The following is a 27,461-nucleotide window of genomic DNA, read 5'->3' as shown; positions in this document are numbered from 1 at the left end:
GGCTTCTATACCATTTTTGCACAACACACACTGGAAACAAAGATACAAAAATAGGTGACTTCATAGTGTTAGCTTCAGTACCTGACGTGACTTACTTGCCTCATGGTGTCTGACCAATAAATAAATAAATAAATAAATAATTCACTTGCGTAAGTTTACCTGGGAATCAAAAATAATGCTGCCAGTTGCTTTGTGAAGATGCAGCTGCTGCAGCCATCTCAGAGGGCTGTGGGCAAACACCTTTCTCCTCTGCTGCACCTCCTAGACGTGTAAGCAAAGACCGCAAACTCAGACTCACTAGGGAAAAAATAATAATAAAAAAGCCAGTCTTTATAGAAACTACGTCCACAGAGGGGAAGGGGAGGGCGGTGTCACTGGTGAGACATCTGGAGTCCAAACAGCGGCTCAGCAGTTTCCACCCGTTCCTGAAGCACGGCGTAAAGCCGGACTGCCCCACACGGAGCTCCCTGGCGGGAAGCGCTCAGGAAAGCAGCTTCAGGGAGCAGAAACACACGGAACATGTCACGGCAGAGGAGGCAGCAGCCCCATCCCGGTCACAACCAGGCTGCTCACCGACAGGCGAGGCTGAGCCGGAGCCGCTGAGGGCCGCCCGGCGGCAGCACCTCATGGCATGCACGGGCGACACCGCCTGAGGGCTCGCCCTCCGTGGGCGGGAAGGCGGAGAGGGCTCCTCCTCCTGCTGCTCTAGTTACCGGGCTGCAGTAGTGCCGGGGAGCTCGGAGGGGATGAGCCCCGCTGTGGCTGCGCTCCGGCAGCCCGTGAGCCATGCCCTGGGGGAACGGCTCGGCCGCCACCAGCCTTCTGGAGCCCCCCGCGGCGGAGCAGGAGGCGCCGGGCGAGCGGCCCCCCTTCAGCGCCGGCACCTACGAGCTGCTGGCGCTGCTCATCGCCACCATCGGCGTGCTGGGCTTGTGCAACAACTTGCTGGTGCTGGTGCTCTACTACAAGTTCAAGCGGCTCCGCACGCCCACCAACCTCTTCCTCGTCAACATCAGCCTCAGCGACCTGCTGGTGTCCGTCTTCGGCGTGAGCCTCACCTTCATGTCCTGCCTGAGGAGCCGCTGGGTCTGGGACGCCGCCGGCTGCGTCTGGGACGGCTTCAGCAACAGCCTCTTCGGTGGGTGCTGCCCTTCCTTCCCCTCTTGTCACCAACAGCCGCCCCCTCAGCCCGGCCCAGCCCGATGGAGGCACTTGGCACGGAGAGCTGTGTGTTCTGTGGGAAATGCCTTAGCCTCTGGGTGAGGAACGTGCACAGCTTCAGCAGTGGTGCTGATAGAAAACTGATGGTTTACTCTAAACGTGCCATTTTACAGCAGGAGGGGTGCAGCCTCCCCAAGTGTTTGGACTTCTCGGTCTATAAAACTATCCCAAACATGGTAGCACCTTAATTTTTTATTTATTTATTTTTTTCTTATCCCTATGTGAAACTCAAGTATTATCTTTCAGTTGTAACAGTGTCAGAGTGCTATTTGCAAAATCACTGCTTCCTGTGAAAGGGGATTTTCAGCACTGTAGAAGTACTTCCACTAGTTTCATCCAAACAAACCCACCAAAACAAACAAAAACAAACAAACAAATCAAACCAAAACCCAAAACACAACCCCTCCCACCCTCCCCACATAACATTTCTGTGTTCTTTTCTGAGATTCATACTTAACCTTTACAGAAGTTTGCAAAAGAGCAGAATGTAGTCCAGGTGTGTATTTAACAGACATGCAGCCTGTTAAAAAGAATATAGATATTTATTCATTTACTGATAGGGGGTGATGTAAATTACAGGATTGTGTTCATAATGGTGAAGGCAAGTGCTAGCCAGGAACAAAAAGTTCATTTTAAAGTTCTTTTTCTTTCTATCAGAGGTGTGCAACTGCGAGGTGGATTACTGCACGTGCTCACAAAATGTGTGTTCACTGAAAATTGGATTTATTAAGGTAATTTAATGTCTCTTGTAAGGATTGCAGCTTTCCTGCCTAATCTTTGTTTCATGTGGCACTTAAGTGTGCTTTTGTTAGACTGCTGGGATGAAGGTGTGTGGTTCCTCGTGATTGATTTGGCTGCTGCTGCATACAGTAGCAAAAATCTTGGATCTTGGGAGGCAGGTGGATTCAGGCTGTAGTTAGACCTTTGTGCAGGCTTTGGTATTGCATAATAATTTTAATGGTGCATAGCTTTTAAACATTTGTTCCTAGTGTTAGGAGGGGAAATACTAGAGGACCCAGCTAACGTAAGGCTGACTATATCAGTCAGACCGTTTCAAATACTTGAGAAACTTGGGCATTTCCTATTTGGTTCTGCCAGGCAATTGAACGTTAAACATACACAGGAGAAGTTAAGTATCTTTCAGTTACTATCTTTATCCCTAATGTGTTATACTTAAAATTTTGAATGATGATATTTTGTATATAGGTCAAAAAATAAGAGGTATAGTAAGGGTAACGGGGGAAAAAAAGAGTAAACCATAGTAATCATCTCTTATCTTCCAAAGATGGAATAAGTAGAAATAATGAGATATAAATTAGGAAGCAAAATGCTTGATCATATGTGTCTTCTCATTTTTGGTTTTTAGTTACTATATTGTCACTATTTAGTCACTATTTGGTCACTATATTTTATGTTGATGCTTTCCTGCATTGCTTTCTTATATAAAGATTATTTACAAAGAAAAGTAGGCAAACTCACGGGTCTTAATTACAGAATGATCTAAGTAGCATTTTGGTTTGCAAAACCACATCTTCCTGTGCTTGGTAATGTTATTTTCCTCTCACATAGTGTGCTTCAGTGAGTAGAATTTTTTTATGATGTATTAGAAAAGCACATGTTTGTGTGTGGAGTCTTTTCCATGGAAGTGGAGAGTAAATGCACCACTTCAGTTAAGGTGTCAGATATTCCTGAGTTGGTTCAGCTGCCATGTCAAGTAATCGAAAATATTTCACTTGGTTATTATAATTTGTCAGTAGCACAGTAAAGTTACTTCTAGTCTTAAGGTTTCCTTTTGTACATACCAATGCTTCCATGTTCTCTGCTGGAAATACAAAGATTGCTCTTCTCTGATAGAGAAGATATGTAGTTCCCTGAGTAGGAGAGCAGAGGCGTGTCAATACTGAAAAAACAATGATGCCCTGCAAGTAACATCACCCTTCTCTATTTATCATCTGGACTATTGCCACCACAGCTTCTATTTTCAATACTTAATATGTCTATGAAGAGAGCAATGCCTTGAAGGTGTTTTCTTTTTTGGTGCTAGTGGTGGTTGATCCCTGATTGGGGATTTCATTCAGAGTAACTAGGTATTACACTTACAAATGCACTTTTATATTCTCTCGAATATAAAAGCCCAAGTCAGCTATTTTCTTGGAGTAAGGGTTGACGGGAGGTTGGGGGGAGGGGAAGGTAAGGCAATGAAGTCTTGTATGCATAGTAACTAGCAATGATTGTTACAGTGTAACCCTCTTTTGAGAAGTTTTGGGAAGAAAGAGTATGCTCACTGATCAGAAAACACGTGAAATCAACTGTTCTAAATTGACATTTAAAAGTAAAGGCTATCACTAAGCAAGACAGTTGCAGCTTTGTAGCTTTCAACTTAAGTAAACCAGAGTGACCTAATAAAGACGTTTCTAGAATAAAGTGGGGGTAGTTCCGATACCATGGCTGTGAAGTCCATTAAATCATAATAACAAACACCATCAGGTTACTTCACTGATGAAGGTTTGTCTGCTGGGTTTGGACACAGTCCAGCTACTTCATGTGGAATGACCAAAGCCTGTTTATTTACTGTAAAGTGATTACATTCTTGTGCATGAGCTTGTACTTTGTCATATGAAGTTTTCTGTACCCTTCCAGTCCAAAGGCTGTTCAGTTTTGATCTTGTTTTTCTTGGGAGAGCAGCTGATATTCTAAGATGTCTTCTGTGGTTAATATGATAGAATAGTTCAATGGGAAGGGGCCTATGAAGATTGAGTCCACTGCCTGCCCTCTTTAGGGCTAACCAAAAGTTAAAGTGCATTGTTCAAATACCTCTTGAACACTGATAAGCATGGGCCATCAACCACTGCGCTGGAAAACCCCTTCTGGTGTTTGACCACCCTCACAGTGAATAAATTTTCCCTGAAGGGGAAAATTCTGAGGCTCCCCTGGTGCAAGTTGTCATTGTTGACCAGGGAGCAGAGATCGGCACCTCCCTCTGTACTGTCCCTCCTTCAGAGGCTGCAGGGAGCAGTGAGGCTGCCCCTTGACCTTCTTTTTCCAAGCTAGACAAACAAGTATCCTCAGCCTCTACTCATAGGACATGCCTTCCAGAAATAGTTCTATAGTTTATAGATGATCTATAAATGACAAGTTGAAGGAAAGCTTTTGAATTTGAGATGTATAAGGTTGAAAAGCACCACCCCTTCTGTGGCTATATTGCAGCTTATGCTAAGAACTTGATATCCTGATCCTGGCCTACCTCTGTGTTTAGCTACTTCTGGTAACAAAAGTATTTGTGTCATGAACTCAAACAGCCTCCATGTGGAAGATGAATGGAAACAATTTTAAATAGTGGCATTATATTCACCGTTGACTTTATAGCACTTCAATCTTGAGCAACACAAGTTTGCAGTGATTTAAGCTATGATTTTCCCTAATAATGAACAAGTTTAAGACACATGATTAAAACTACTTTAAAACAATTGTGACTTTCATTTTAAACTCAGGAATATTTATAACAAGTTTTGAAAATTGCATTCTTTCCAATTACTGTAGTTAATAATCCAGAATCAGAATTCACTTTGAAAATTGTGATCATGCAGCTGTATTTATAATTTTTACATATGTTGTTATAGGTGGAGTATGAGATTAAAAAACGAAGTGGTAACATCTGCGTTTTCAGAAGTCTTTGTTACGTCATGATGACAACTTTTTTTCTTTTTTTTTTTTTTTTTTGAAAAAAGTCACAGCAAAGAGAGCTCTCTCTATGCTTCTCCTAGGAATTTTGTATCAGAGCATCTGAATATTTCATTTGCAAAAGTGCTTCTCATTTTACCAGTCAGTCTAGCTAATTGGAGGCACTTGAGATCCAGACCTTATGCACTGTAAGCAAATTTGCATGTTTCAAAGCTTTTCTGTTGAGAAGAAAGTCATATAGCTTCAGATTGTCTGTCTAGGGATAAACAATCAGCTATTTTTATGTTCCTTGCAATTGTCTACATTTGCATTATCATAACATTATAATTAGGCAAGCCCATGTAGTAATTTCTGCTCCTTGTGCAGACTGGGGCTTGCTGTTGGTGCTACTGCTGGATGTTTTTTCTGGACTTGAACTTTGGTTTAACCTTTACAATGTATAGGTACTGAGGATGGTGTGGAGACAATCTGCTCGCCAGAGTGCAAAACTGTCATCATTTCATCAAATGAGTACTGACAAGTTTAAGTTTTGATGTCACAGTTGTATGTTTTGGACAGTGATCCTTATCTAGTTTAGCTTACTGACTGCTGATTTTTAACAGTTGTGCTGTCCCAATGGAATAAAACACCTACTTCAGTTAAGTGATGTATTAAAACTGTGTAGGTCACCTTTCCACAGAGTTGTGCAGTCAACTCTGTGCCGGTCCCACTGAGCCAACCCTTCTTTACATAAAACCTTGACTCTTTTCCTGTCTGTAGTAGTCAACCAAGCTGCAAGTAGTAGAGATCTGGGTAATCCCTAAATCTGATTTAGTTACACAACTCGTACCTAGAAGGTTTTCTGTTATCATTGAGTGTATGTTTGGGTATAAGAACTAAAGATGCTTGACAGTTAAGTACACCCAAATGTCTCTTTAACAGAGAAGTTTACTCTTTTTGCCTGAAGTAACTATTTGTTTAATTATAGAGTAACACACTAAAGGTGAATAATCTGTGTGTTTTCTGGCCTTTCACAGACAAATAAGACTCTTAACTGACAGTGACTGTTGCAGAACTTGATGTGTGCAAAAGAAGTGTGCATCCACAGGTTTATCTAAGGCTCCTTCTACATGCCGTGAAAGAGTGATACCCTGTACCCCTGTCTCGCATTACCAATACATGTTATGTGCACTGATTTAATATCACTAAAAGCATTTTCTATTACTCGGCAGACGGTTTTAAGGTCTTCCATTACAGACAGCTGGAGACTTGATCAGCATGCTTTCAGCTTTAGCAATTTTTAGCAATTTGAAGTGAATTAATCAGTGTTGAACATGGAGGAGGTGATTAATTCTACGCTATTTTCATAGTGGAGGTGTATATAAAATGTACTTGGAAATGTGTTCTGTCCAGGAGAAGTGATTTTTTCACCTATCTAGATTAGGCTATGGATGCTAAAATTTGTTGAAAAATAAGCAACAATACATAGTTGTCACCAAAAATATACTCTAAAACTTAATTGCTGAATTCAAATAGATTTGGTTATATATTAAGTAATACAAAATAGTGTAGTAATGCCTTGTCTTGCCATGGACAATAAGTTGTTTCAACTGAATAGATGGCATTTAGCTGTTCTGTTGTGAAGGAGATGAGGAGGGCTTGCAGAAGAGGGGTTTTCTCCTCTAAGACATGCAAAAAAGTTATTCAGCACTGAGATGCAGGTTAAGTCTTAACTGGTATGAAAAATAATACGCTCTTTGACAGAAGCCTTGGTCTGTCTCAAAAGTGAATTTTCTTTGCTGTATTATGGAATCACAGAATACTACCAATTCCATCCCCCTGCCACTCCCATAGGCAGGGACACCTTCCACTAGGCCAAGTTGTCCAATGCCTCATCCAACATGGCCTTTAACACCTCAAGGGATGGGGCATCCACAGCTTCTCTAGGTAACCTGTTCCAGGGCTTCACCACCCTATAAATGAAGAATTTCTTCCCTATATCTAATCTAAATCTACCACTTTTGGTTTAAAGACATTATTCTTTGTCCTATCACTATGCTCCCTGACAGAGAGTCCGTTTCCTATAGAATCACAGAAAATGTTGTAGTTACTTTGCAGAGTTGCTCAGTTGTCAGGAATGTGTATCTGATACCCACTCTGTCTGCATCACAAGCCATGTTTTGGTGGGCAGTATGGCAAACAGAATCCAAGTAAGTTATATATTGCAGGGAGAAGGCAGGAGCAACTGTGGGTATTGTTAGATGAAGCTAACACATCTGTTTCTGAAGAGTGTTGCAATATTGCTTTCTAATTAATATTTTAAAAATCAGAATAGACACACTGTGTGGAATGATACACTGCAGCTGATATGTGTTTTTCACTCTTCTCCATGATGACCTACACTGTGTAGCTTGAATTATTTTATGATGTATCAAGAATATGTATCATAAGATGTATCATGACTTCTGGACAAACAAAATAAATAGAAAGTTACATATGAGATGTGATGATACCTATACCAAGTGCAGTATCCAGCAGGAAAACAAAAAACAAACAAACAACAACAAAAAATAGCTTCTGTGGATTTTTTTTTTCTTAAATAAGAAATAGTATACCATCCATTTCTAATTCTCAGTGGCTTGCTACTGGAGAAGAGTACAAGCTGCAACATAGAAATTGTATGCCACTGGCTTAAACAAGAATACGCTTCTGTTCTGCTATGTTTAACTTACACAATTTAAATGAGAATGATCTTACTCATGCGGATGCAATTGCCCAGGCTTAAATCAGAGTTAAAATAGCATCCGTAGTTCCTTAACACAGTGTTTATAATCAGTGCTTGAAGAAAGGAGTATTCTAAGATGAAAATCTGTGGATCAGATGACCATTATCTATAAATATTGGTCAGTTTGAAAGTCTGTGACTTACTAGTAAGTTAAATCAATCTTCAGGATCTTGGGCCTTAGTCTTGAATCATACTACCTAGATCTCAAGAATAAATAGCTTCAGGTAAAAACATTTTGAAATGCATATTTTTGTTATGGGAGTCAAAGTAATGAATTCTCACGTATGGCTCTTAAAAGGTTTGCATACTAGGGTCTAATATCCAAATAATAACCATTAATGGCTTTCTATAACACTTTTTTTTTTTTAATCAACACATAGTTCATCATATTAAAATGTGCAACTCATCCTGGATGAAATCTCCATCATTTCCCAGAAAAGCTGCTTAGAAAAGAAAAAAATAATAATGTAAAGTTCAGTGTGTTCCTCTGCACTGGGCCACAAAACTTGATTTGCATATGGAAAATGAATGGAGCTTTGCACGTATGTAGGTCTTACAAAAGGTGTCTGGAAGCAGTGCAAGAAAACAGATGATGTGTGTATATCCCATGCTAAAAAAAGCAAGGTTCTTCTAGGTGAGAACTGCCACTGTTGATCCCAATCAAAGTATGGCATTACATAAAGCACCGTGTTTCTGTGGGGACAGCACAAAAAGCCTTGCATCTCTGTGCTCTTGACAAATCCCTGCCAGGATTTGGCTTAATTCAAGGAACACCTTTAAATTCAGTGGTTACAACAGACACTGCAGCCTGCTGTTTACCAGCCAACCAAAATTGATTGAAAGTTCACATATTTTGATTTCCTGATGGGGAAGAAAGGAAGATGGATGGAGTCCTCTTTAACTTAAATGGCTCGAAACCAAAGATTTGTGGTTGCTTCACAGGGGCTATTTTAGACTAATTAATTGACAGGACTGACAGCAGAAAGTGGCATGTAGAAGTAGTGACAGGTATCTCAATCACAATAATGAAACTTGAAACAGTTAATACATATCCTTGTAGAAATGGGCCATATTCTCACTTCTTTAATGGTAAATGTGACTTGAGATCCTTTGTGGTTATAGATTTGTCTTTCAGCTTGATTTTTGAGTATACAAAGAAAAATCAGTAGGTGTAGTTGCTACTACTATGTATTTATATCCTTTCCCACTGAAATGTGCAATATGCAAGATATTAATTGGCAGCAGTACTGAAACAAAAATAACAAAGGTGGGCAAAATAGAAGATGGGCCAGGTATGTGTGTGCAACTGTGGAGACATGAAAGGGTTATCTCTGAAAACAGGTTTCAGAGACTCTTTGAGAAAATGAGAAATGTTCTACTTGCATGAGATTATTTTTTTCCTGTATGTGCCTATTCTAGGTAACACTGTGTAGAGTTTCTTTCTTTCCTGCATTATCAGCTGAAAATTTTAGGAGTCAGCTGACAGCTCCTGCTGTTCTACTTGAGTATTGTTCCACTCAAATTGTTAGCTCAGCACTAAGGGGGCATTGAGGCATCTGGAGAGACACATTATATATCTGAAGAATATTCTATTTATTTGACATGTGAAATTCCCTGAATGTAGCCTTTCAAAGAAATGATCCACATCATGTATGAAAGAGGATCTGCACAGAGTTTCACTAGCCAATGTAAATCCAAATACCAGATGCATGCAGCCATTCACAAGATAATATTGAAAACAGCACTGCTACCTTCCCCCCAAGGCCCAGGAAGCCTCAACCTCACAGAACATAGTCTCATAAATTGCTTATGATACCTTCATTACTAAAGATTGTTTCCAGTATCACCAGGTACGTGCTTGCCAGTCCCTGTGGTTCAGCATATGGGTAGTTAAAGGACATTTACCCTCTACCTGCTCTTTTGTGTTCAGCTCCTGGAATCTTTATGAAAATCGACATCAAAGCTAATTTCAACAAAGAGAAATCAATATTAAGAGTTAATCAATGCTGAGGGGGTGGGGGAATGGGACTGGGACGAGGGGGGACAGGGGTGCAAAGACAGGACACAAAACAAAACCCCTGTGTTTTGCTATGAGATCCAGAACAAGGTTGTTTTTTCACTCACATTAGAAAAGTTGTTTTCAACCCTTTGCTTGTGAGTAGAGGGGAACTGCGGCTGGTAATACAAGTTTAAACCTTGATTTTACTCCTATTTTAATCTGAATTAGATGAGATTAGCATTCTGGATTTATTTATTTATTTACAGTAGAACCTAATTTTAAGTTGCCTTTCAATTTTAGATCTGAATATCACAGAATCACAGAATTTCTAGGTTGGAAGAGACCTCAAGATCATCGAGTCCAACCTCTGACCTAACGCTAACAGTCCCCACTAAACCATATCCCTAAGCTCTACATCTAAACGTCTTTTAAAGACTTCCAGGGATATGTAAGAAAATACATTATAGTAGGGAAATTAATGAGATACTACAGCTCAAATTTGCCTGAAAGTTTGATGAGTAGAAAGGTACAGAAATTAAGGCCATATTTCCTCAAATTTAGAAATGAATCTGTCATCCAAACTATATTATGATTTTTATGGTGTCCTGCATATTGTTTGAAAATTAAGGTGGCTACAGGTATGTGTTACTCCTAATTGCCTGAAACTATAGGTTATGCCAAGAAGGCTTAATGACCACAGGAGAAGCAGAGAATCTTTAACGCCCAGCATAGATATCCAATCAGATCCATTAAATGGACTTTTAATAGATGATTCAACCAGTTCAGCGTCATATTTAACATATATTTATTATCAGGATGAATTTAACAGTCTTCTCTGAATTGCAAATAACTGATGCTTTTTATTGCTTTGTATACAATCCCACATTTAAGTCCTTTAACTTTGACCTGCCACCCACTCCCTCCATCCTTCCTGACGTGAGGGTATAGTGTTAATGCTGGGCAAAGACACAGAGCTGTGAACAAACCATAAAGAATGATCTCTTAGGATGTAAAATAAATGTTCTAGTATATCAATGTTTTAAAAGAAGAAATCATTCACATTAGAAAGGCCATTAAGAGACAGTGAAGTGGAGCCTAATATAGAAAAAGATTCAGAAAGAAATAATTCTGAAAGATTTGAGTTAAGATCTAAAGAGGAGAATGGATAAAGTTCTTAGGTACAGAGGCCCTATTAATGTTTATTATTAATTTTGCTTGAGTGAAGGATGCAGGATTCACTCATGAACTGTTTGCAATCAACCATAATAAACTTCATTTGGCCTCTCTAGAGCTTATTTGACATTTGTTGGGAAAAACCTGGATGTATAAAAATGAAATAAACACTACATATAACAAAATATGAATGCAAGGGTAAAGTTTTATATATCTGTTTCTAGTTTTAGCTTTTTATCTAAAATCACCAGCTAGTAATCTTACAGAACAAAAACCCATAAAATCTAGAGGATTAGCTTTTATAGAAGTTGTTTTCATATAACAGCTTTGGCTTCAAGGACAAACAGATATGTGTGTATGTGGCAAGCTTATTTGGTAGTTATTATTGATTCCCAAACTGTTTTCTCTAAAGATGAAAAGTTGTTTGATTACAGACTGACTGCAAGACTTCTGCAAATAAATCTGTCAGGGATAGGAGTTTATTAGAAGCAGGTATGAAAACTTAAAGAAAATGAACTCTTAAATCCATTTGGGGATGCTCTCAAAATGAATTTTTTATTTTTATTTTTATTTTTTTTTATTGAGCCCATTGAACTGTGTAACTAGATAGTTCTTGTGGAAAAGCTCTCGTTTACTTCATTAACACTGTGCCTGTGTGAGTGTGTGTGTATATATATACGCATAAAACCATTATTCTTTAGCTGTCTTAGATGTCATTTTTTTCTAATCTTGCTAGTGGCATTAGTAGGAACATAGAATATATTTAATTGAATCCTACATTACAACAGGAAAAAAAAGTAGCAAACTTAAAGTAAGCTCAAAAGGATGTACATCTCCTTCATTTTTTAATTATAACTGCAAAATTCCAGAAGTATTGTGTAGGTTGCTGAATATATCACAACTGCTGCTTGAAGCCATCCCTTAACATCAAAGCTAAAATCTCCAATTGAATTAAATTTCACCTACTGAAATGTATAAATTCTCCCTTCCCTGCTTCAATTTAACTATAATTTGCTCATTTGAGAAGTTTCCCACCTGCAGGATAACTGCAGCAGAGGTGCAGGCAATTACCTAAGTAAGCTGTAGGTAACGCAATGAAGATTTTTTTTGTTATGTAGAAATTTGGTTGTAACTCAAAAGCAGTATTAGTATGTGGAAAAATCTGCACACTGTCAAAGTGCACATTGCACATGGACCACGGCAGGTCAGGCTTGAATAGATGTTTTGAAGGTTTCTGCCACTGTATTATGTTCGCGTCGCTAAGTGTGGAGGTGGCAAGCATATCCTAGCCCTTGGTACTTAGAGCTGTATAAGGCCCTTGGGCATTTTTCTGCTTTTACAGCTTTGCAGCCTCATAATGGAATTTGTTGCCACAAAGTGCATACCCATATAGCTGGAATTCCCAATAGGTGAGAAACTGAAATAACATACAGGGTTTCCAGTCTTTACTCCAAATTATTCACAGATCTGAAACCTGGTTCATATCCCATTTTAATGGTTTATCCATGAGGCTACTCTAGAATTACTTGCGCTAATCAATGCTTCTTTCTCAAAGATGTTGCTGAAATTGTCAGACATGCTTTGGATACACGTTGATGCAGAATGGAGAAGACGTATAATTAAATGACAAAAACATGTCGGTTTCCTGTTAATCAAGAAAGATTTCTGAACTCATGAACTTATAAATAAATTAAAAATCCTCTGATACTTGCAGGACAAATCAGCTTTCTTACAGATCTCTTAAAGCATAACCTTCTGTGAGATACTTGGTTAGTAGTAGTATGCTGATTTTGTGGATTAACATATTGACACAGAGGTTAAATGTTTCCCTAGATTTTGTTATTTTTAGTAGTCTTCCTAAAATTCATGTGGCTGGTGCTCAAATTGTTGATTTGTATTCCTTAATGTTTATTCTTTTTTTTTAAGTGAGTTGAGATGTTTGTGATATCCTTTGAAGGTTTCTGACTGCTAAAATGGTTATTTTCTTTCTAGCAGCAAGATCTGCACATTTAACCTTCTCCCACCTGTATAAATGAATGTTGTGATTAATATGAATGTACTTGAAAAAATGAAACGCTATGGGAATGTGTGATAAATACCCATCCTGCTTATTAGATAAAAAGTATACAGACACAAGTATTCGTACACAGAGTGCTGCAAAACCCTTTTGTGTTCAGGCTGTGTTGTTTAAAAGTATATGAGCTTGATGTTTGAATCTTAACAGAGATTTCAGTTGACTGGTATATGCATGATGGGCAGATTTGCTCTTTATCATTAAATTTCATAGACCATTGAAACTGATATCCTTATGTCCTACTCAGGACAGAATTTCCTTGACTTCATTAAAGTGTCTGGATAGAATAATGCTGAGAGCTGAAAATAACAGCGTTTCTGTCTTGATACATTAAGTGTGTAGTGTGGTTGAGGTGGACAGAGAATGCAGAAATAATTGAAATGAGGACTATGGTATTTTTTCTATGATACCTGCAAGACAGGAAACTCAAACAGATCTCTTCCAGAGAGGACTCCTTCAACTACGTAATGCTTTTCTTTATCTGTGTTTTTTTTTTTTTTTTTTTTTTCTCTAATAGAAAGACTTGCATGAAATCTTGATATCTTGATAGTCGTTGTAATTCTGCTAGTCATTTTATTAATGTTAAGTGTATTTCAGTGTTCCCAGTTCTTGAAGGCTTTCCCTGATGTCAGTGTCAGCTCTGAATTGTCTCGATTCATAACAGTGTTATTGTTTGTTATCACATTTTTATATGGCAGCTTTTTCTTAAAAGAAAGGAAGGAAAAAAATCACCAAAACTGAACAAAAAACCTTGGAGCATGATCCGTCACTTAATGAACTAACATTTAGGAAAAAGTATTAGTTCAGTCATCCTTTTTATTTGTCCTACTTTCTGTCCACCATACACCATGGGGCAGATTGTAATACCCTACTCTGAGTAGCTCTGAAATTAGAGTACTGTTTGAGTTAGTAGATAACGATTACTGAGGTGTCACCTAAAAAGCTTATTAGTGTTAGACTCGTAATATGAACTAACTATTCTTGAATTAAATGTTTCCTTTGCCACCAAGTTATCAAGAGGACTTGGGTTCATTTTACAATGTTTGTGAATGATTTAATTGATTTTCTTTACTTTTCTTACAGGAATTGTTTCAATTATGACTCTCACTGTTCTCGCCTATGAACGCTACATTCGAGTGGTCCATGCAAAAGTGATTGACTTCTCCTGGTCCTGGCGGGCTATCACATACATCTGGCTCTATTCATTGGCCTGGACCGGAGCACCTCTTTTGGGCTGGAACAGATACACATTGGAAATTCATGGATTAGGTTGCTCGGTGGACTGGAAGTCAAAAGACCCCAATGACACCTCCTTTGTGCTCTTTTTTTTTCTTGGCTGTCTGGTTGTACCTGTTGTGATCATGGCCTATTGCTATGGACATATTCTATATGCAGTAAGAATGGTAAGTTGATGGAAATAAGGCTCCTTTTAATCAAATATTTTCAGTTATGTATTGTACCAGCATTTCTTAAACTTGGATCAGAGCCTGAATCTGCACTCTCACTTCCTGTTCAAACTTCAGGACCTTAATGTTCAGCCATGTCAGGGACCACTAGAAAGGGTGTATGGTTGAAAGACAACCAGCCTAGAGCTACCAAGACTTATATGTTGAGTAGTTTGTGAGTTACAGGTGAGTTAGAAATAAAAGGCAGATTAGGGAACTGTTCCTGCCCACTGATTGACAGTAGATCCTTCCTTAAAACAGAGGGGAAAAATCTTTGGTCTCAGTTCTTATTATTAAATAAATCTCTCTCTCCTCTTCATTGCTCTTGAGAGGATAACCCTGTAAAACTCTTCCAAGAGGAGACTAAGCTCTGTTAAACCAGTTTCCATGTTCAGGCAACCATGTTCAGTCTGTATCTTCAGGGTCAGGAATTGATAATGTTTAATATTCTGTGGATAATCAGTCTAACAGACCCACTCAAGTTTGTGATCAACAGTATCAGCACAACTGACAGCTATTGCTGAGGATGTTCACATATGTGTCCCATCATTTCTGCATTTTATCAGATTCACACAAATGACATTGGGAACCTGCTGACTACTATTCTGATTAAAGTAGAAATTTTATAACTTCAGGGTAACAAGCTCAGTGGCAGAACAGTTTAGAGAAATCTGTTTATCAAATTGTTATCAACTATCTTCAGAGGGAAGAAACAAACTTACAGGATTGTCTAAGTTTTCAGACTAAGGGCTGCTAAATGTAATCTGAACTTGCTTATGTTAATGGGTGAAGGCAAGTTAGTTATCTAAAGTTTTTACATTATTTAATGTATACAATAAGTCTGGGAAGCACGATGCAAGCTTGCAGAAGAACCGTAGTTGATAAAAATGAGTGTATAACATTTGTACCTAAAACTGTTAGTGAATTAGTTATTTGTAAATTAAAGAAGAAGTATTCAGTGCTCTTACTTTTCCTTTTTCTTCTATAGCTTCGCAGTGTGGAAGATTTTCAGACTGTTCAAGTGATCAGACTTCTAAAATACGAAAAGAAGGTGGCTAAGATGTGTTTCTTAATGATCTCTACCTTCCTTATTTGTTGGATGCCCTATGCAGTGGTCTCCCTTCTAGTAACATATGGCTATGGCAACCTTGTAACTCCAACAGTAGCTATCATCCCATCTTTCTTTGCCAAGTCAAGCACTGCTTATAATCCAGTCATCTATATTTTCATGAGTAGAAAGGTAGGTACATGAAAAATGTTGTTATTTGAATAATCAGTAGCCTGTGCCACAGTTGTGGAGTCTAGATCTGATTTACTTTGATCTGTAAAGACTAGATTTTTCTGACTAGATTTTTTGGTTTGAACAGCAAGGATAAATGGCCAAAAATCTAGTAAATTAAAAACGCAGATTGTGCTTAAAGTAATAGTTTATGAGAAATTGGATTTTAGATGTCTGAATTATACAGGTGAGCATTCATATGAAAGGGAGGGGAAGGAACTCTTCCACTGAAACTGTAAGCATTTGGTTTTGACAATTTACCCTGAAAATGGGCTACACTTAGAAAATCCTATCTGAATCACGCCTTTACAACAGTAGAAGTCCATCAGACAAAATTCAGAATGTCCAATGTCTGTTTTTCAGGAAAAACAGACCATTGCTTCTCTGACACTTACATTATGCTAACACAAAGATTGAACAACACAGCATAGTGTTTCAAATAAGTGTGCTCACAGAAACATGAGAGAGAGCCTGTTAACAATCTGACATTAGGGTTTTGCAAAGTGAGTATTAAGTGAGGGTGTTTCACTAATGTTAAAATAGAATCACAGAATCATAGAATATCCTGAGTTGGAATGGACCCTTAAGGATCATCAAGTCCAACTCTTGACACCGCACAGGTCTACCCAAAAGTTCAGACCATGTGACTAAGTGCACAGTCCAATCTCTTCTTAAATTCAGTCAGGCTCGGTGCAGTGACCACTTCCCTGGGGAGCCTGTTCCAGTGTGCAACCACTCTCTCTGTGAAGAACCCCCTCCTGATGTCAAGCCTAAACTTCCCCTGCCTCAGCTTAACCCCGTTCCCACGGGTCCTGTCGCTGGTGTTAATGGAGAAAAGGTCTCCTGCCTCTCGACACCCCCTTACGAGGAAGTTGTAGACTGCGATGAGGTCTCCCCTCAGCCTCCTCTTCTCCAGGCTGAACAGGCCCAGTGACCTCAGCCGTTCCTCGTACGTCTTCCCCTCCAGGCCTTTCACCATCTTCGTAGCCCTCCTCTGGACACTCTCCATCAGTTTCATGTCCTTTTTATACTGTGGTGCCCAGAACTGCACACAGTACTCGAGGTGAGGCCGCACCAGTGCAGAGTAGAGCGGGACAATCACCTCCCTCGACCTACTAGCGATGCCGTGCTTGATGCACCCCAGGACACGGTTGGCCCTCCTGGCTGCCAGGGCACACTGCCGGGTCATATTCAACTCGTTGTCTACCACGACCCCCAGATCCCTCTCTTCTAGGCTGCTCTCCAGCGTCTCATCGCCCAGTCTGTACATGCAGCCAGGGTTTCCCCGTCCCAGGTGCAGGACCTGGCACTTGCTCTTATTGAACTTCATGCGGTTGGTGATCGCCCAGCTCTCCAACCTATCCAGATCCCTCTGCAAGGCCTTTCCACCCTCATTCGAGTCCACAACTCCTCCAAGTTTGGTGTCATCAGCAAACTTGCTCAAAATGCCTTCTATTCCTACATCCAGATCGTTTATAAAAATATTGAAAAGTACCGGCCCTAAAATGGAGCCTTGAGGGACCCCACTGGTGACCGCCCGCCAGCCTGACGCAGCCCCATTTACCATAACCCTTTGGGCCCTGCCCGTTAGCCAATTGCTCACCCATCGTATGATGTTTTTATTTAGCTGTATGGTGGACATTTTGTCCAGTAGGATCCTATGGGAAACCGTGTCAAAAGCCTTGCTGAAGTCCAAAAAAATCACATCAGCTGGTTTCCCTTGGTCCACCATACGGGTGATCTTATCATAAAAGGAAATCAGGTTAGTTAGGCAGGACCTACCCTTCACAAACCCATGCTGGCTGGGACCAATGACTGCTTTGTCCCCCAGGTGCACCTCAATAAGTTCGAGAACCATCTTCTCCACGATTTTACCAGGCACTGACGTGAGACTGACAGGCCTGTAATTGCTAGGGTCTTCTTTCTGACCCTTCTTGAAAATACCAGGAAATTAAACCATTATCCATATTCCAGTTTCTGCTTAAGCCTAGATAGAAAACTTTTAGGAACACATGCTCCTAATATATTACTTCTCAGGTGTTCAACCATGGAAAGCATAGAACACTGAATGCAGAAGTAAGTATCTGTTCAGTTGGTATCTGGAAGAAAGATGGAGGGGGGTGGAAAGAGCACACTGAAATTCTGTTTAATCACAAATAGTGACAAAAGAATTATAACTTTTTAGGAATTTAAAAATTTCTAAGTGTACAGTATTAAAAAGGTAACCTATAAATACAAAAGTGAAACATTCTTTTCTTAAAATGTTTCCATCTGGTTTTTAAATAAACATCTTACAAAATCTGACAGACTGTTTTAGATCATTTCTGTCTTGATGAATTTGCAATTTTGGTGAAAAAAATAAATACACCAATAACATTTCTCAGAGCTTTATTTTACTCAAAGCCAGAATCTCATATGGATGACAGTCAAGTGCATTTTGGAGATACTTTTTTATGGTTAAGAAGGTGTATTTATCTATAAGGAAAAACAACTTTCCGTCTACATTTATAGTCTTCATTTTGAAAAGCAGACTGCTGATTTAATGGTGTAAACTAGCTTATTTTGCTGCTCTACAGAGCAGAGAAAGAGTGAGAGTGTTTGGAGTTAGCAGTAGCTTGTAAAGGATGTGGAACCAGGTAATTTACTTCTTTCTGTAAATCATCAGTACTATAAAGATGACTACTGAGTGTAGCTGAGCAGAGCTGGTGAATTTGTTTAGACGTTAAAATAGCTTCACTATAACCCAGAATGTTAAATAGAAATGTAACTTCACACTGTAAACCTCTGAAATCAAGGATATATAGTTAAAGATATCTGGAATTTAAGTATAGTAGAATCAGTAGACAAAGGGTTAAAAAGAAGCAAAACAAATGATTGCCAGAAGGACTTCCCTGGGTTTTCATTACCTTTAACTTATTGTAGAGGTGGAATTTTCTGTGACTTCCTACACTCGTGTGCAATTACCAGGGAACAGCCAGGGCCAATCAGCAGTCCAGACACAAGGCAGCCAAGTCAATGGGTCCAATCAGCCTGATGTATGGCCTGGCAAATGCATAGCTGCAGTGCAGCTTAGGCCAGGACCAAGGGCAAAGCTGAGTGTCAGTGCTGCTCCTGAGTGGAAGCAGGAGGCCCCCAGTGTGGCATCTTGTAGGTCTTCCTACACTGCTATTTTCATGGCAGGCTGATTCATTGTGTAATAAATGGCTCAGTCTTCAAAATAGGACTATAATTAAAGTTTACAATTTATTAAAGGAATAGAGGTAAGCAAACAGTGCTGGGTGCGCCGGGAGTCTCTGCTCCACCGAGACGCACACCAGTTACATCAAGCAGCTGATTTTTATGCTCCTAGGCTAATACATATTCATTACTACTTCTAAAAAAAACAAGGTTATTATAATTATTTTCCGGAATCCAAACCCTCCTACTGGAGCGTGCATATCAGTCTCCGGTGGTCCCTCTGGGGGTCTCTCATGCTGAAGGCTCATAGTCTTCCTCCCTCTTGTCCTTCTCCTTTGTCCAACTTGGCTGTATGTCCGAGACTTGTGCAACATCCCCTGCAAGCTTTGTCTTTTAGTCGTTCTTGAGCTTTCCCCATCTCCTTAATCTCCTGGCCACTGGCCAGATAACAGAGACTGGCATAGTGTCCCATGCAATAGTTGCAATAAATAGTCATAATAGTTAGCAGCTATTCTGACCCCCTCCCCCCCCCCCCCAGATCTCAGAGACTTCAAGGAAAAGCCTACAAATACATTTCCCTTCAAGCTCTCTATTGACAGGAATTGCTAAAACATCCCTTTGCAAGGTACAAGAACTATATACATTAACCACTCTGTTTTCTTAGACTTGTGGTTATACAAGGGTATGTAGCACAGAAGGTCACATTCATCATACCATGCGGCCCTAGCATTGTTCCATATTGACATGAATCAGATGAACATATCTCACAATTGTTACACAGCTGCATGGTATCAGAGCCAGCCCTGGATATGGGGAGCTAAACCCTGGAGGAGCAGAGGGAGGAAAGGGGCTGCAGACCCTCGGAGCCTTGCTTAGGACCCTGACAACAGTCATGCTCCAAAAGAGTATTTTCAACTGGGTCATTTTAATATGGTGGCTATGACTTTGTACCTGGATGTCAGATTGATTAGTTTAATCTGAAAAAGATTTTGTAGGTTCTGATACCAGGAAGCAAATCAAACCAACAGCAGGCACAATGCCAGTAAAGTCATAGGCACGAAGAGAATGATTCAGCTAAACATATTGGAGATGCATCGTGAAATGTTTTTCACTCACCTCTAATTCCAGATTAAGACCAAAGTGATTTATTTTTGCTTACCTTCTGTATTTTTATAGGAATAATAAACCAATTCTTCCCTATTATATCCTTCATGTATCTGACCTACGCTAACATGCTTGTGCCTTCTCACATCCATGCTGCTCAGAGGTACCACGTTATCTCTGAAAACTTCAGGGCTTCCACATGACCATTCTGTTGTGTTTTACAACACCAGATCACCTTTCTCCATCTTCCTAGGCTCCCTTCCCAACAGGACCTACCTGCCTCCCCTGTGTAAGAGTAGGATTAATTTTCTATACCAAAGCTTTGTTCAATATTAACGTACTAGAGAACTTCTTGCATAACAACTAGATGAAGTCAGTGGCCATGCAGGATAATATAGAGTAATTTTTAAAACAGCCAAATAGCAGGCTTTTAAGAAAGATGTCCTACTGTGTGTGTGTGTTTAAGTGCTTTCCAAGTATTCCAGACATGTCTTATTATGAGTTATTTAATAACTTTTTTAATACACTTTTTGTAAAACCAGAGAATTTCCCCAAAGAGTCACATTTGAGCTTTAGATGTGCACAAACATGGAACTACTTAATGCATCTTCTAACCCTTGAACTTGAATGCTCTGTTTTGTGAAGGGAAGGCCATAATTGGAGCATTTAGAACAATGGTATTACTGGAATTGTTCTCTTATTTACTGACAAGAGCTTTCACTGAAAACCTTGTGTTATTAAGTCTCAAGGTAGAATAGACTGCCTGTATCATAAGTGGCTTCTAGTTAGCTGAAAGGCTTCCATTCCTTACCTATTCAAAGGGAACGATATAGTTTTGTGTTACCAACTTTTGAAACTTTATTTTACATTGGTATTATTAAATGCTTTTGTTAAAATTTCGGTCTCTGGAGTTGTATAAATGGAAAACTTCACTTTCATTGTACCTCCCCCTCCCCCCCTTTGTTCATTCCCTGTACATCCTCCTGTGAAGTGCTTCTGAGAACATTCTTCCCCTGCTAGATCAAGCTATATTTTTGAATACTCAGAGAGAATACCTATGGCATGTTCTGGGGCTTATTCTTGTTCTTTGTTGACTGCAGAGCTTGCTGATGGTAAAATATTAGATTGCATTTCGGTGCCCTCTACTGGCCACGTGATTCTATTGAATCCTTTGGAGTGTGTATGGGAAAAAGTGCCCACTAAAAAGCCTGTTTGTTTGTTATGGCACTGGCACCAACTCAGAACAAGAAATAGGTTATTTTGAGTTATTTACTGTATTGCTGTCTTCACTGGATCATATAGAATAGTGAACGCTTAGCAAATTGTAATTTCATTCTGTTTATTTTCTCTTACAGTTTCGACAATGCCTTTTGCAACTCTTGTGCTTTCGCTTGATGAGATTCCAGAGGACTGCGAAAGAGACCCCAGGAGAAGAGAATGACAAACCAATACGACCAATAGTAATGTCTCAAAAAGGAGGGGATAGGCCAAAGAAGAAAGTCACATTTAGCTCTTCCTCTATCATTTTTATTATCACCAGTGATGACACTCAACAAATAGATGATAACAGTAAAGAAAATGGAACAAAAGTAAATGTCATCCAAGTAAAGCCACTATAAGGATGAGCTGAAGAGTCATTGGAAACTGATGGACTATTTGGGCTGGAGACTGGTTTCAATAATAGTGCCAGTGGGCTGCCAAGGAAGCCATATTAAGCTGTGAAATACTGAGGTAATTCTTCATCTGAAGCTCTGCAGGCAGTCTGGTTTTGGTCACAATACAGACGTCTCTGCATCTGTGCCAAGCTTGTTGATGGATGTTTTTACTCTGAATTTTCTTAAAGATTATGATAATGTTTAGTAGGTTTTACTCTACTTAGCAGTCAGTAACAAGCAGAGTTCTGCAGGGGTCTGTCTTGGGATCCATCTATCTTTATCAGTGACCTGGAGGAGGTGACAAGTGTGCTTTTGTTGATTTTGAAGATAACTTCAAGCTGGGCGGGAGCAGTCTGTAGGCTCAAGGACAGGACTGCCATTCTGAAGAACTTGGTCAGGCTGGAGGAATGGTCTGACAGAAGTGTTAGAGAATTCAACAAGATTAAATGCAAAGTCCTGCACTTGGGGAGGAAGAACCACACAGCACAACAGGCCAGGCCCTGGCTGCCTGGGATGCAGCTCTGTGGAAAACGGCTGGTAGGCGGGCTGAAATGATTATGTGTCTTGACTCATCACTCACTAGACCATGTCTAGATACTGCATCCAGTTTTGGAACCTCTAGTAGAAGAAAGGCACCTATAAACTAGAGTAAACTCAGTGGGGTAAATCAAGGTTGTCAGGGTTCAGAACACTTGGCCTGTAAGAGAGACTGGAGGATCTGCATTTGATCAGCCTGGTGAAAAGAAATCTTCAGGGGACCCTAATAGCGACCTTCCAATAGCAGTGAAGAGGTTTTCTAGAAGATGGAACTATGACGTTCAGGGTGATGCATGCTGAAAGGATGACAGATAGGCGTCAACTGAAATAAGAGATTCAAACAGGATATAAGGAAAAGTTTTTTTCAAATCTGTAGACAGACGAGCAATGGAAGAGGTTAGATTAGAGACTCCTGAGACTCCTGCAGCCTCAGTTATCCTATTATTCCCTGAATTGCCAGCACTCCCACTACACAGAGCTCTTAGGAAAGAGTAATTTTTGAGTTTGGCTGGGGTTTAGTTTGTCTGACTTGGTAGTTTTCAAGGAAGGAAAAAAAAAAGTGAAATCCACAATGACTGGGGCTGTAGTTAAACCAACAGCCACCAGAAGGCTATGTGTACTCAGCAAGCCATTCTCTCCATGCTGTCTGGTGGGACTACTGAGCTGTGTGGTGAGAAAAATCATACAGATCAAAGGACCAGGCACTGATAAAGGAGAATGTTTGTGTTTTGTTAAAGTATGTACTTTACTGATCTTTATCCTGCATACAAGTTATTCTGTACATGGAGCAGGAGCCTCAGCCTATGTTAATGCTTAACCTGCTCTGGCACTTTGGCAAAAGTAACAGTTAGATACAGCAGAGGAAACTCTGCCTAAGTTGCAGTGGGAGTAATGACTGCCAGACTTAGAGATCAGCAAACACAACAGATACAGAGATTTTTTCTCACCGTTGTAAATGTTGCTGGTACCAAATGATGACAGGATTCTGTTCTGGACATGGCTGCCTGTCACGTTGGATAAGGAAGGTAGAGAAATAATTTTCTAGTACGGGGGTTAATTCTCTACCACATCCCTTATATTGGTAAACACTTGGTAAAAGCTGTGTGGAAAAAAATGTTAAGAAATGACTTGATTCCTCTGGGGGTAAATCTTTGAGAGGTATATGGGCAACATGCAGAATGACTGCCAGTACTATCAGATATTGATCTCATGGTAAAGAACAAAACTTTAAATAAAACAAAATCAGACACCAGATGCAGCTGTCAGCTATTTTCTGGGAGTAGGGAGCAATGACCTCAACTTGAAATAAGTGATAGAGGTGTTTGTGCCAGTGCCTTTGAAGAGACAAATTCCTTATTCATGTACCCTTCTAGAGTGTCAGAACTGGTAATCTGGCTAAAAAGTACATCTAGAGTCCACTCTGTTTTCTAGATTAAATCATAATCCAAGAGAAAACAGATGATATATACTAGTATTTGTTTTTGTTATTTTTGTTTTGCTATAAATGCATAAATAATTTGTCTTATTATGTCAAAGGTCTGCCCTTACAAAAGCATGTTTGTTTCAATGTTAAAAATTTCATTTTCAGCCAAGGATCACTACATCTATGCACTTTTATATTTACAAAAGAGAAATATGTACATGAGTTCCATAAAATGATTCCATCCTTTTAATAAAATGTTTGATATTTTAGTGTTTTCTGTATGTTGAGCCTTCAATAAGTAATTAAATTTATTTTATTTATATTAATGTGTTCTCTGTGAAATATTATTTTTCTATTGAGAGGGAGTTGGTTTGACATCACTACCTCTTGGAGATGGCTTGAAAGGGTATCATTAGGAACTGAGAAAACAATAATATTTCAAGATTGCAATTGAATATTTTTTTTTCCCCCTCTGGTAGAAAAACCACAGGGTGAATTTAGTGTAAAGAGAAACTGTCTATTGTTCAGATTTCTGAAGGTAAAATTTAAGTAATTAAGAATAACAGTATATGTATTTTTAAAACAATTTATGTAAGACACATTTACTGCTACAATACACAGAACAATTACAATTAGATAACAACACAGGAAAACTAAACAATAAAAACGATTGTAAATTTGTTATTTTTTGCTATTTCATGTAAATGGGTGGCCTAAAATGAATCAATTTGTAAACCATTTAGAGTGACAGTCGCAGCTCTGTAAAGCACCACTAGATGTGTAAATGTGGTTACGTGTAGTTAATTAACATGCTGCAGTCTCATTTGCTCATCTTTTAACTGCAACACTGATGCAAAACTCACACCCTGCTATAGAACTTAAGTATTGTAATGTACAGTTATGAGAGTATCACCAGGTTATTTACAGATCTGTTATTGTTTTTTAATTTTAAGTCTCTTTGTCTTCTGTTCTGAGGATGAACAATAACTGGCTAGTTTATTCCAATGGAGATGCAGAGACTTATGTGGGTCCTTTCTCTCCCATTACAGGGAATGGAAGAGGAAGATGCTTAGGATTCACACTTGGACCATTCACTGTTCGTAAAGTAACAAATTCAGAAAGAGTAAAAAAGAGGAAAGAAAGAGGAAAATAAAGGAGAAATCATGAAGGGCAAAAGAATGAGAAGAGATGAGAAGGGCACACAATTAACAGAAGTTTTAAATAAACTAGTTTAAGAATTTTAATGATCCCATCATACAAAGGGAAGCAGCAGGTGTGGTGAGTACCATGATAGCCTCAGAGTCAATTCATTTCTTTTAACAAAGTTTCATTGAAACTATAGGATGCATAATGCAGATCTGCTCTGCAGCCTTATAACCATCCTTTTTTAGCTCCCAGAATGAGCTAGATTTATGCTGAATGTAACTGACTTCATGCAGAAAAGTTGGGTTTTATAGTACTGAGACATTATCTTTTATCACAGTGATTAAGTCAGTCAGGAAATCAGTATTCACAAGCATTATCTTTTGTACTCCCATTCTTTGCATAACACCAGTAGCAGAGGATGCCATTTTCTGCTAAAGTACTGCAGCAATAGCTGAATGAAATGGATATTCAAGTATAGTATTGTTAAAGGCTGTTTTTTTTCTGGATGGTTTAGCACGATATATTTATCCTTAGCTTATATCAACAGCCTTCAGCTCAAGAACAAAAATCAACTATATAATATTCAGACATAAAGGATAAAAAAAAAAAATCTAGTGCTGGTGGCAAAAGATTTCACAAATTGATATTTGACCCATATATAAACAGCTCAGTATGAAAGTATCTGCTAGGTATTTAAGTATCTCTTTCAAGGAGTAAAAGACACCTGCAGAAGCTCAATGGGTGCTGCAACCTGCATTTCTGGAGAGTACCAAGGCAAGATGTAACAAAAAAAGTGTGATGTTTTTGGAGACAAAGAATTGGGAAATCCAGTTTGGGAAGATTGGGCAGAGAATGGATAGGAACGTAAAACTGGCTTTGCAGCTGCGGGGGCCCAGCCAGCACTGGAAAGTGCTGATGCCTCTGTCTTCTGTGATACAAACATCCACTAATTTCATCAACATTAGTATCCATTGCTGCTGATGTGCTTTGGAAAGCCTCTTCTATAAAATCTAAAGACAGTAAATCTAGGTATTAGGTGAAAATAATTTGGAAAATCAAGAATCAAAGATCTGTGAAGTTATTTTGAGGAGATACTACAGGCTGGAAGCCTGGAAAACAATCAGCAAGTCTTTGTCTTTTCAGACCTCAGTGAATAAAAGTGGCAATGGATGAGGCAATAAATACTATAGAACTTATTACATGACTTTTTTTTGGGCAGAAAATTTTGAAAACAAAAGTGTTTATACTAGAAAAGCAAAACATCTTAATGGAAAAGGTTTGATACCAAAAGCATAGACAAGCAAAAAATGTGGAGGCCTAAAAGATGTGCATGGAAGAACACCAAAGGATGCAGATGTGTTTCTGAGCAGCAAAAATCTATGTAGCGGCTTCAAACCAGAAAACAAGGGAGAGGGAGGGCTTGGGCAAAACAATTTATGTTATTGGTATTACACAGCAGTAATGTGAACTATACTGAGAAGTAATGTCTGTTTTACCACAGTTATTATTTCTTGACTCTTGTAAAGGAAATGGGGAACAGGGGGTGAAGCTGGAACAGTCCCAGAGGGTGTGGATGAATGTTCTTGCTGCTACTAAGGTTGGTGATAGCTTCTGAGTTGGACTGGTACTTTCATGCGCCCCAGTCCCTCCTTCCATGACAGCAATGGCAGGATCAAAAGCAGAAGGGAGACTCAGCTCTTTGAACTGCAGCACCTGATCTTCCTTTCTTCTTGGCACAGGCAATCTGTGCAGCCTTTTAGTCCCAGCTGCCTCACACCCACGGCCTCTTTGCTGCTGTTCTGACCTGGCTCTGCGTATAATTTATCCACCTAATGCTGAACATTATGAATGCCTTTCTCTCTCTCTGCCTCTTTAACAGATTAGTATTGAAGATTTACTTGCAAGGAATTAAAGCCGAAGAGGAAATTAAATTGATTTTCACTACAAATTAGAATGCAGGTTATCAGCTGTAGGCTCAGCATCAAACACTTCTGGACCTGGCTCTTTTACAGTTGGTTCATTGCGTTTTCGACAGTGTTTGTTCTCCCTCTTGTGGTTAAATCAGCACTTCCTAATAGAACAAAGAGCCTGGCTGCCTATTTTCATTACACATTACGTTGCTGGAGCAGTATGTCTAAATCCACTTTTTGCCTTGATGAAACTTTCTCCAGCTGAAAGTAGAATTCCATCTTGTACTTTGTAAAGTAGCTTGACGTCTGCTCTGAGGAAGAGCTGTTAGCCATGTTAGGCTTACCGTGCTTTCTTTATAGAGAGGTGATTGAGACTGAGGCCAGAATATGGAGCAGACTTGGAATTTTGTCTCTGTTATGAATGGATCTTAGATAAAAAATGAGAAAATACTCTTTGTCTTTACATGTCATGCTGTCTTCAAGATTTATCTAATTACCTAGTACCAGTTGAAACTCAATACAGTGTGCCTCTGATTTGGTTTGCTGTGCTGGTGTGAGTGGTGTAGTGAGCACATGGGCAAGGCCACAACTGATATCTTGAATTGTGTCAGTTTTTTTTCTATTTTTATTTTATTTTATTTTATTTTATTTTATTTTATTTTATTTTATTTTATTTTATTTTATTTTATTTTATTTTATTTTATTTTATTTTATTTGTGCTAAATATACAATAAATACATTGCCTGGAATGTAAAATTTATTTTATCACAGTTTTAGTAACGTTTGTCTATGAGTTGGGTCTGAGGAAAGCTTAAATATGTTTCATGAGCTGTTGAATGTGAGTTCTAATTTTCTTCCTTGAGGTAAAATATA

At 39.2% G+C, this 27,461-nt stretch overlaps 1 protein-coding gene across 2 annotated transcripts; it reads left to right on the top strand.

The window, feature by feature from the left end:
• The first annotated feature begins 444 nt into the window (after positions 1–444).
• Positions 445–24,770, top strand: OPN3 (opsin 3). Of its 2 annotated transcripts, XR_003496180.3 has the most exons (5): positions 445–1,138; positions 13,996–14,315; positions 15,346–15,597; positions 21,273–21,648; positions 24,582–24,770. XR_003496180.3 is itself a non-coding variant. In XM_013103448.5 (4 exons), exons 1-4 carry the CDS (start codon positions 787–789, stop codon positions 21,534–21,536), a joined length of 1,188 nt encoding a protein of 395 aa, XP_012958902.3. In that variant the 5' UTR covers positions 446–786; the 3' UTR covers positions 21,537–23,844. The 2 variants fall into 2 exon arrangements, 1 of the variants encoding a protein (XP_012958902.3); XM_013103448.5 differs by lacking the exon at positions 24,582–24,770 and having other exon boundaries at positions 446–1,138; positions 21,273–23,844.
• The last annotated feature ends 2,691 nt before the right edge of the window (positions 24,771–27,461 follow it).

Source organism: Anas platyrhynchos, chromosome 3 (assembly GCF_047663525.1).
Source record: "Anas platyrhynchos isolate ZD024472 breed Pekin duck chromosome 3, IASCAAS_PekinDuck_T2T, whole genome shotgun sequence".
Taxonomy (NCBI): Eukaryota; Metazoa; Chordata; class Aves; order Anseriformes; family Anatidae; genus Anas; species Anas platyrhynchos.
Note: the sequence above shows the minus strand (reverse complement) of the source record. Positions and strands in the feature narration are given on the sequence as shown.

Bases quoted from the DNA above. Each gene is read 5' to 3' on its own strand.
- OPN3 (XM_013103448.5), top strand. From the start codon at position 787: ATGCCCTGGGGGAACGGCTCGGCCGCCACCAGCCTTCTGGAGCCCCCC. The intron at 1,139-13,995 runs GTGGGTGCTGCC...CTTTTCTTACAG, and splicing joins CTTCAGCAACAGCCTCTTCG to GAATTGTTTCAATTATGACT. The intron at 15,598-21,272 runs GTAGGTACATGA...TTTCTCTTACAG, and splicing joins ATATTTTCATGAGTAGAAAG to TTTCGACAATGCCTTTTGCA.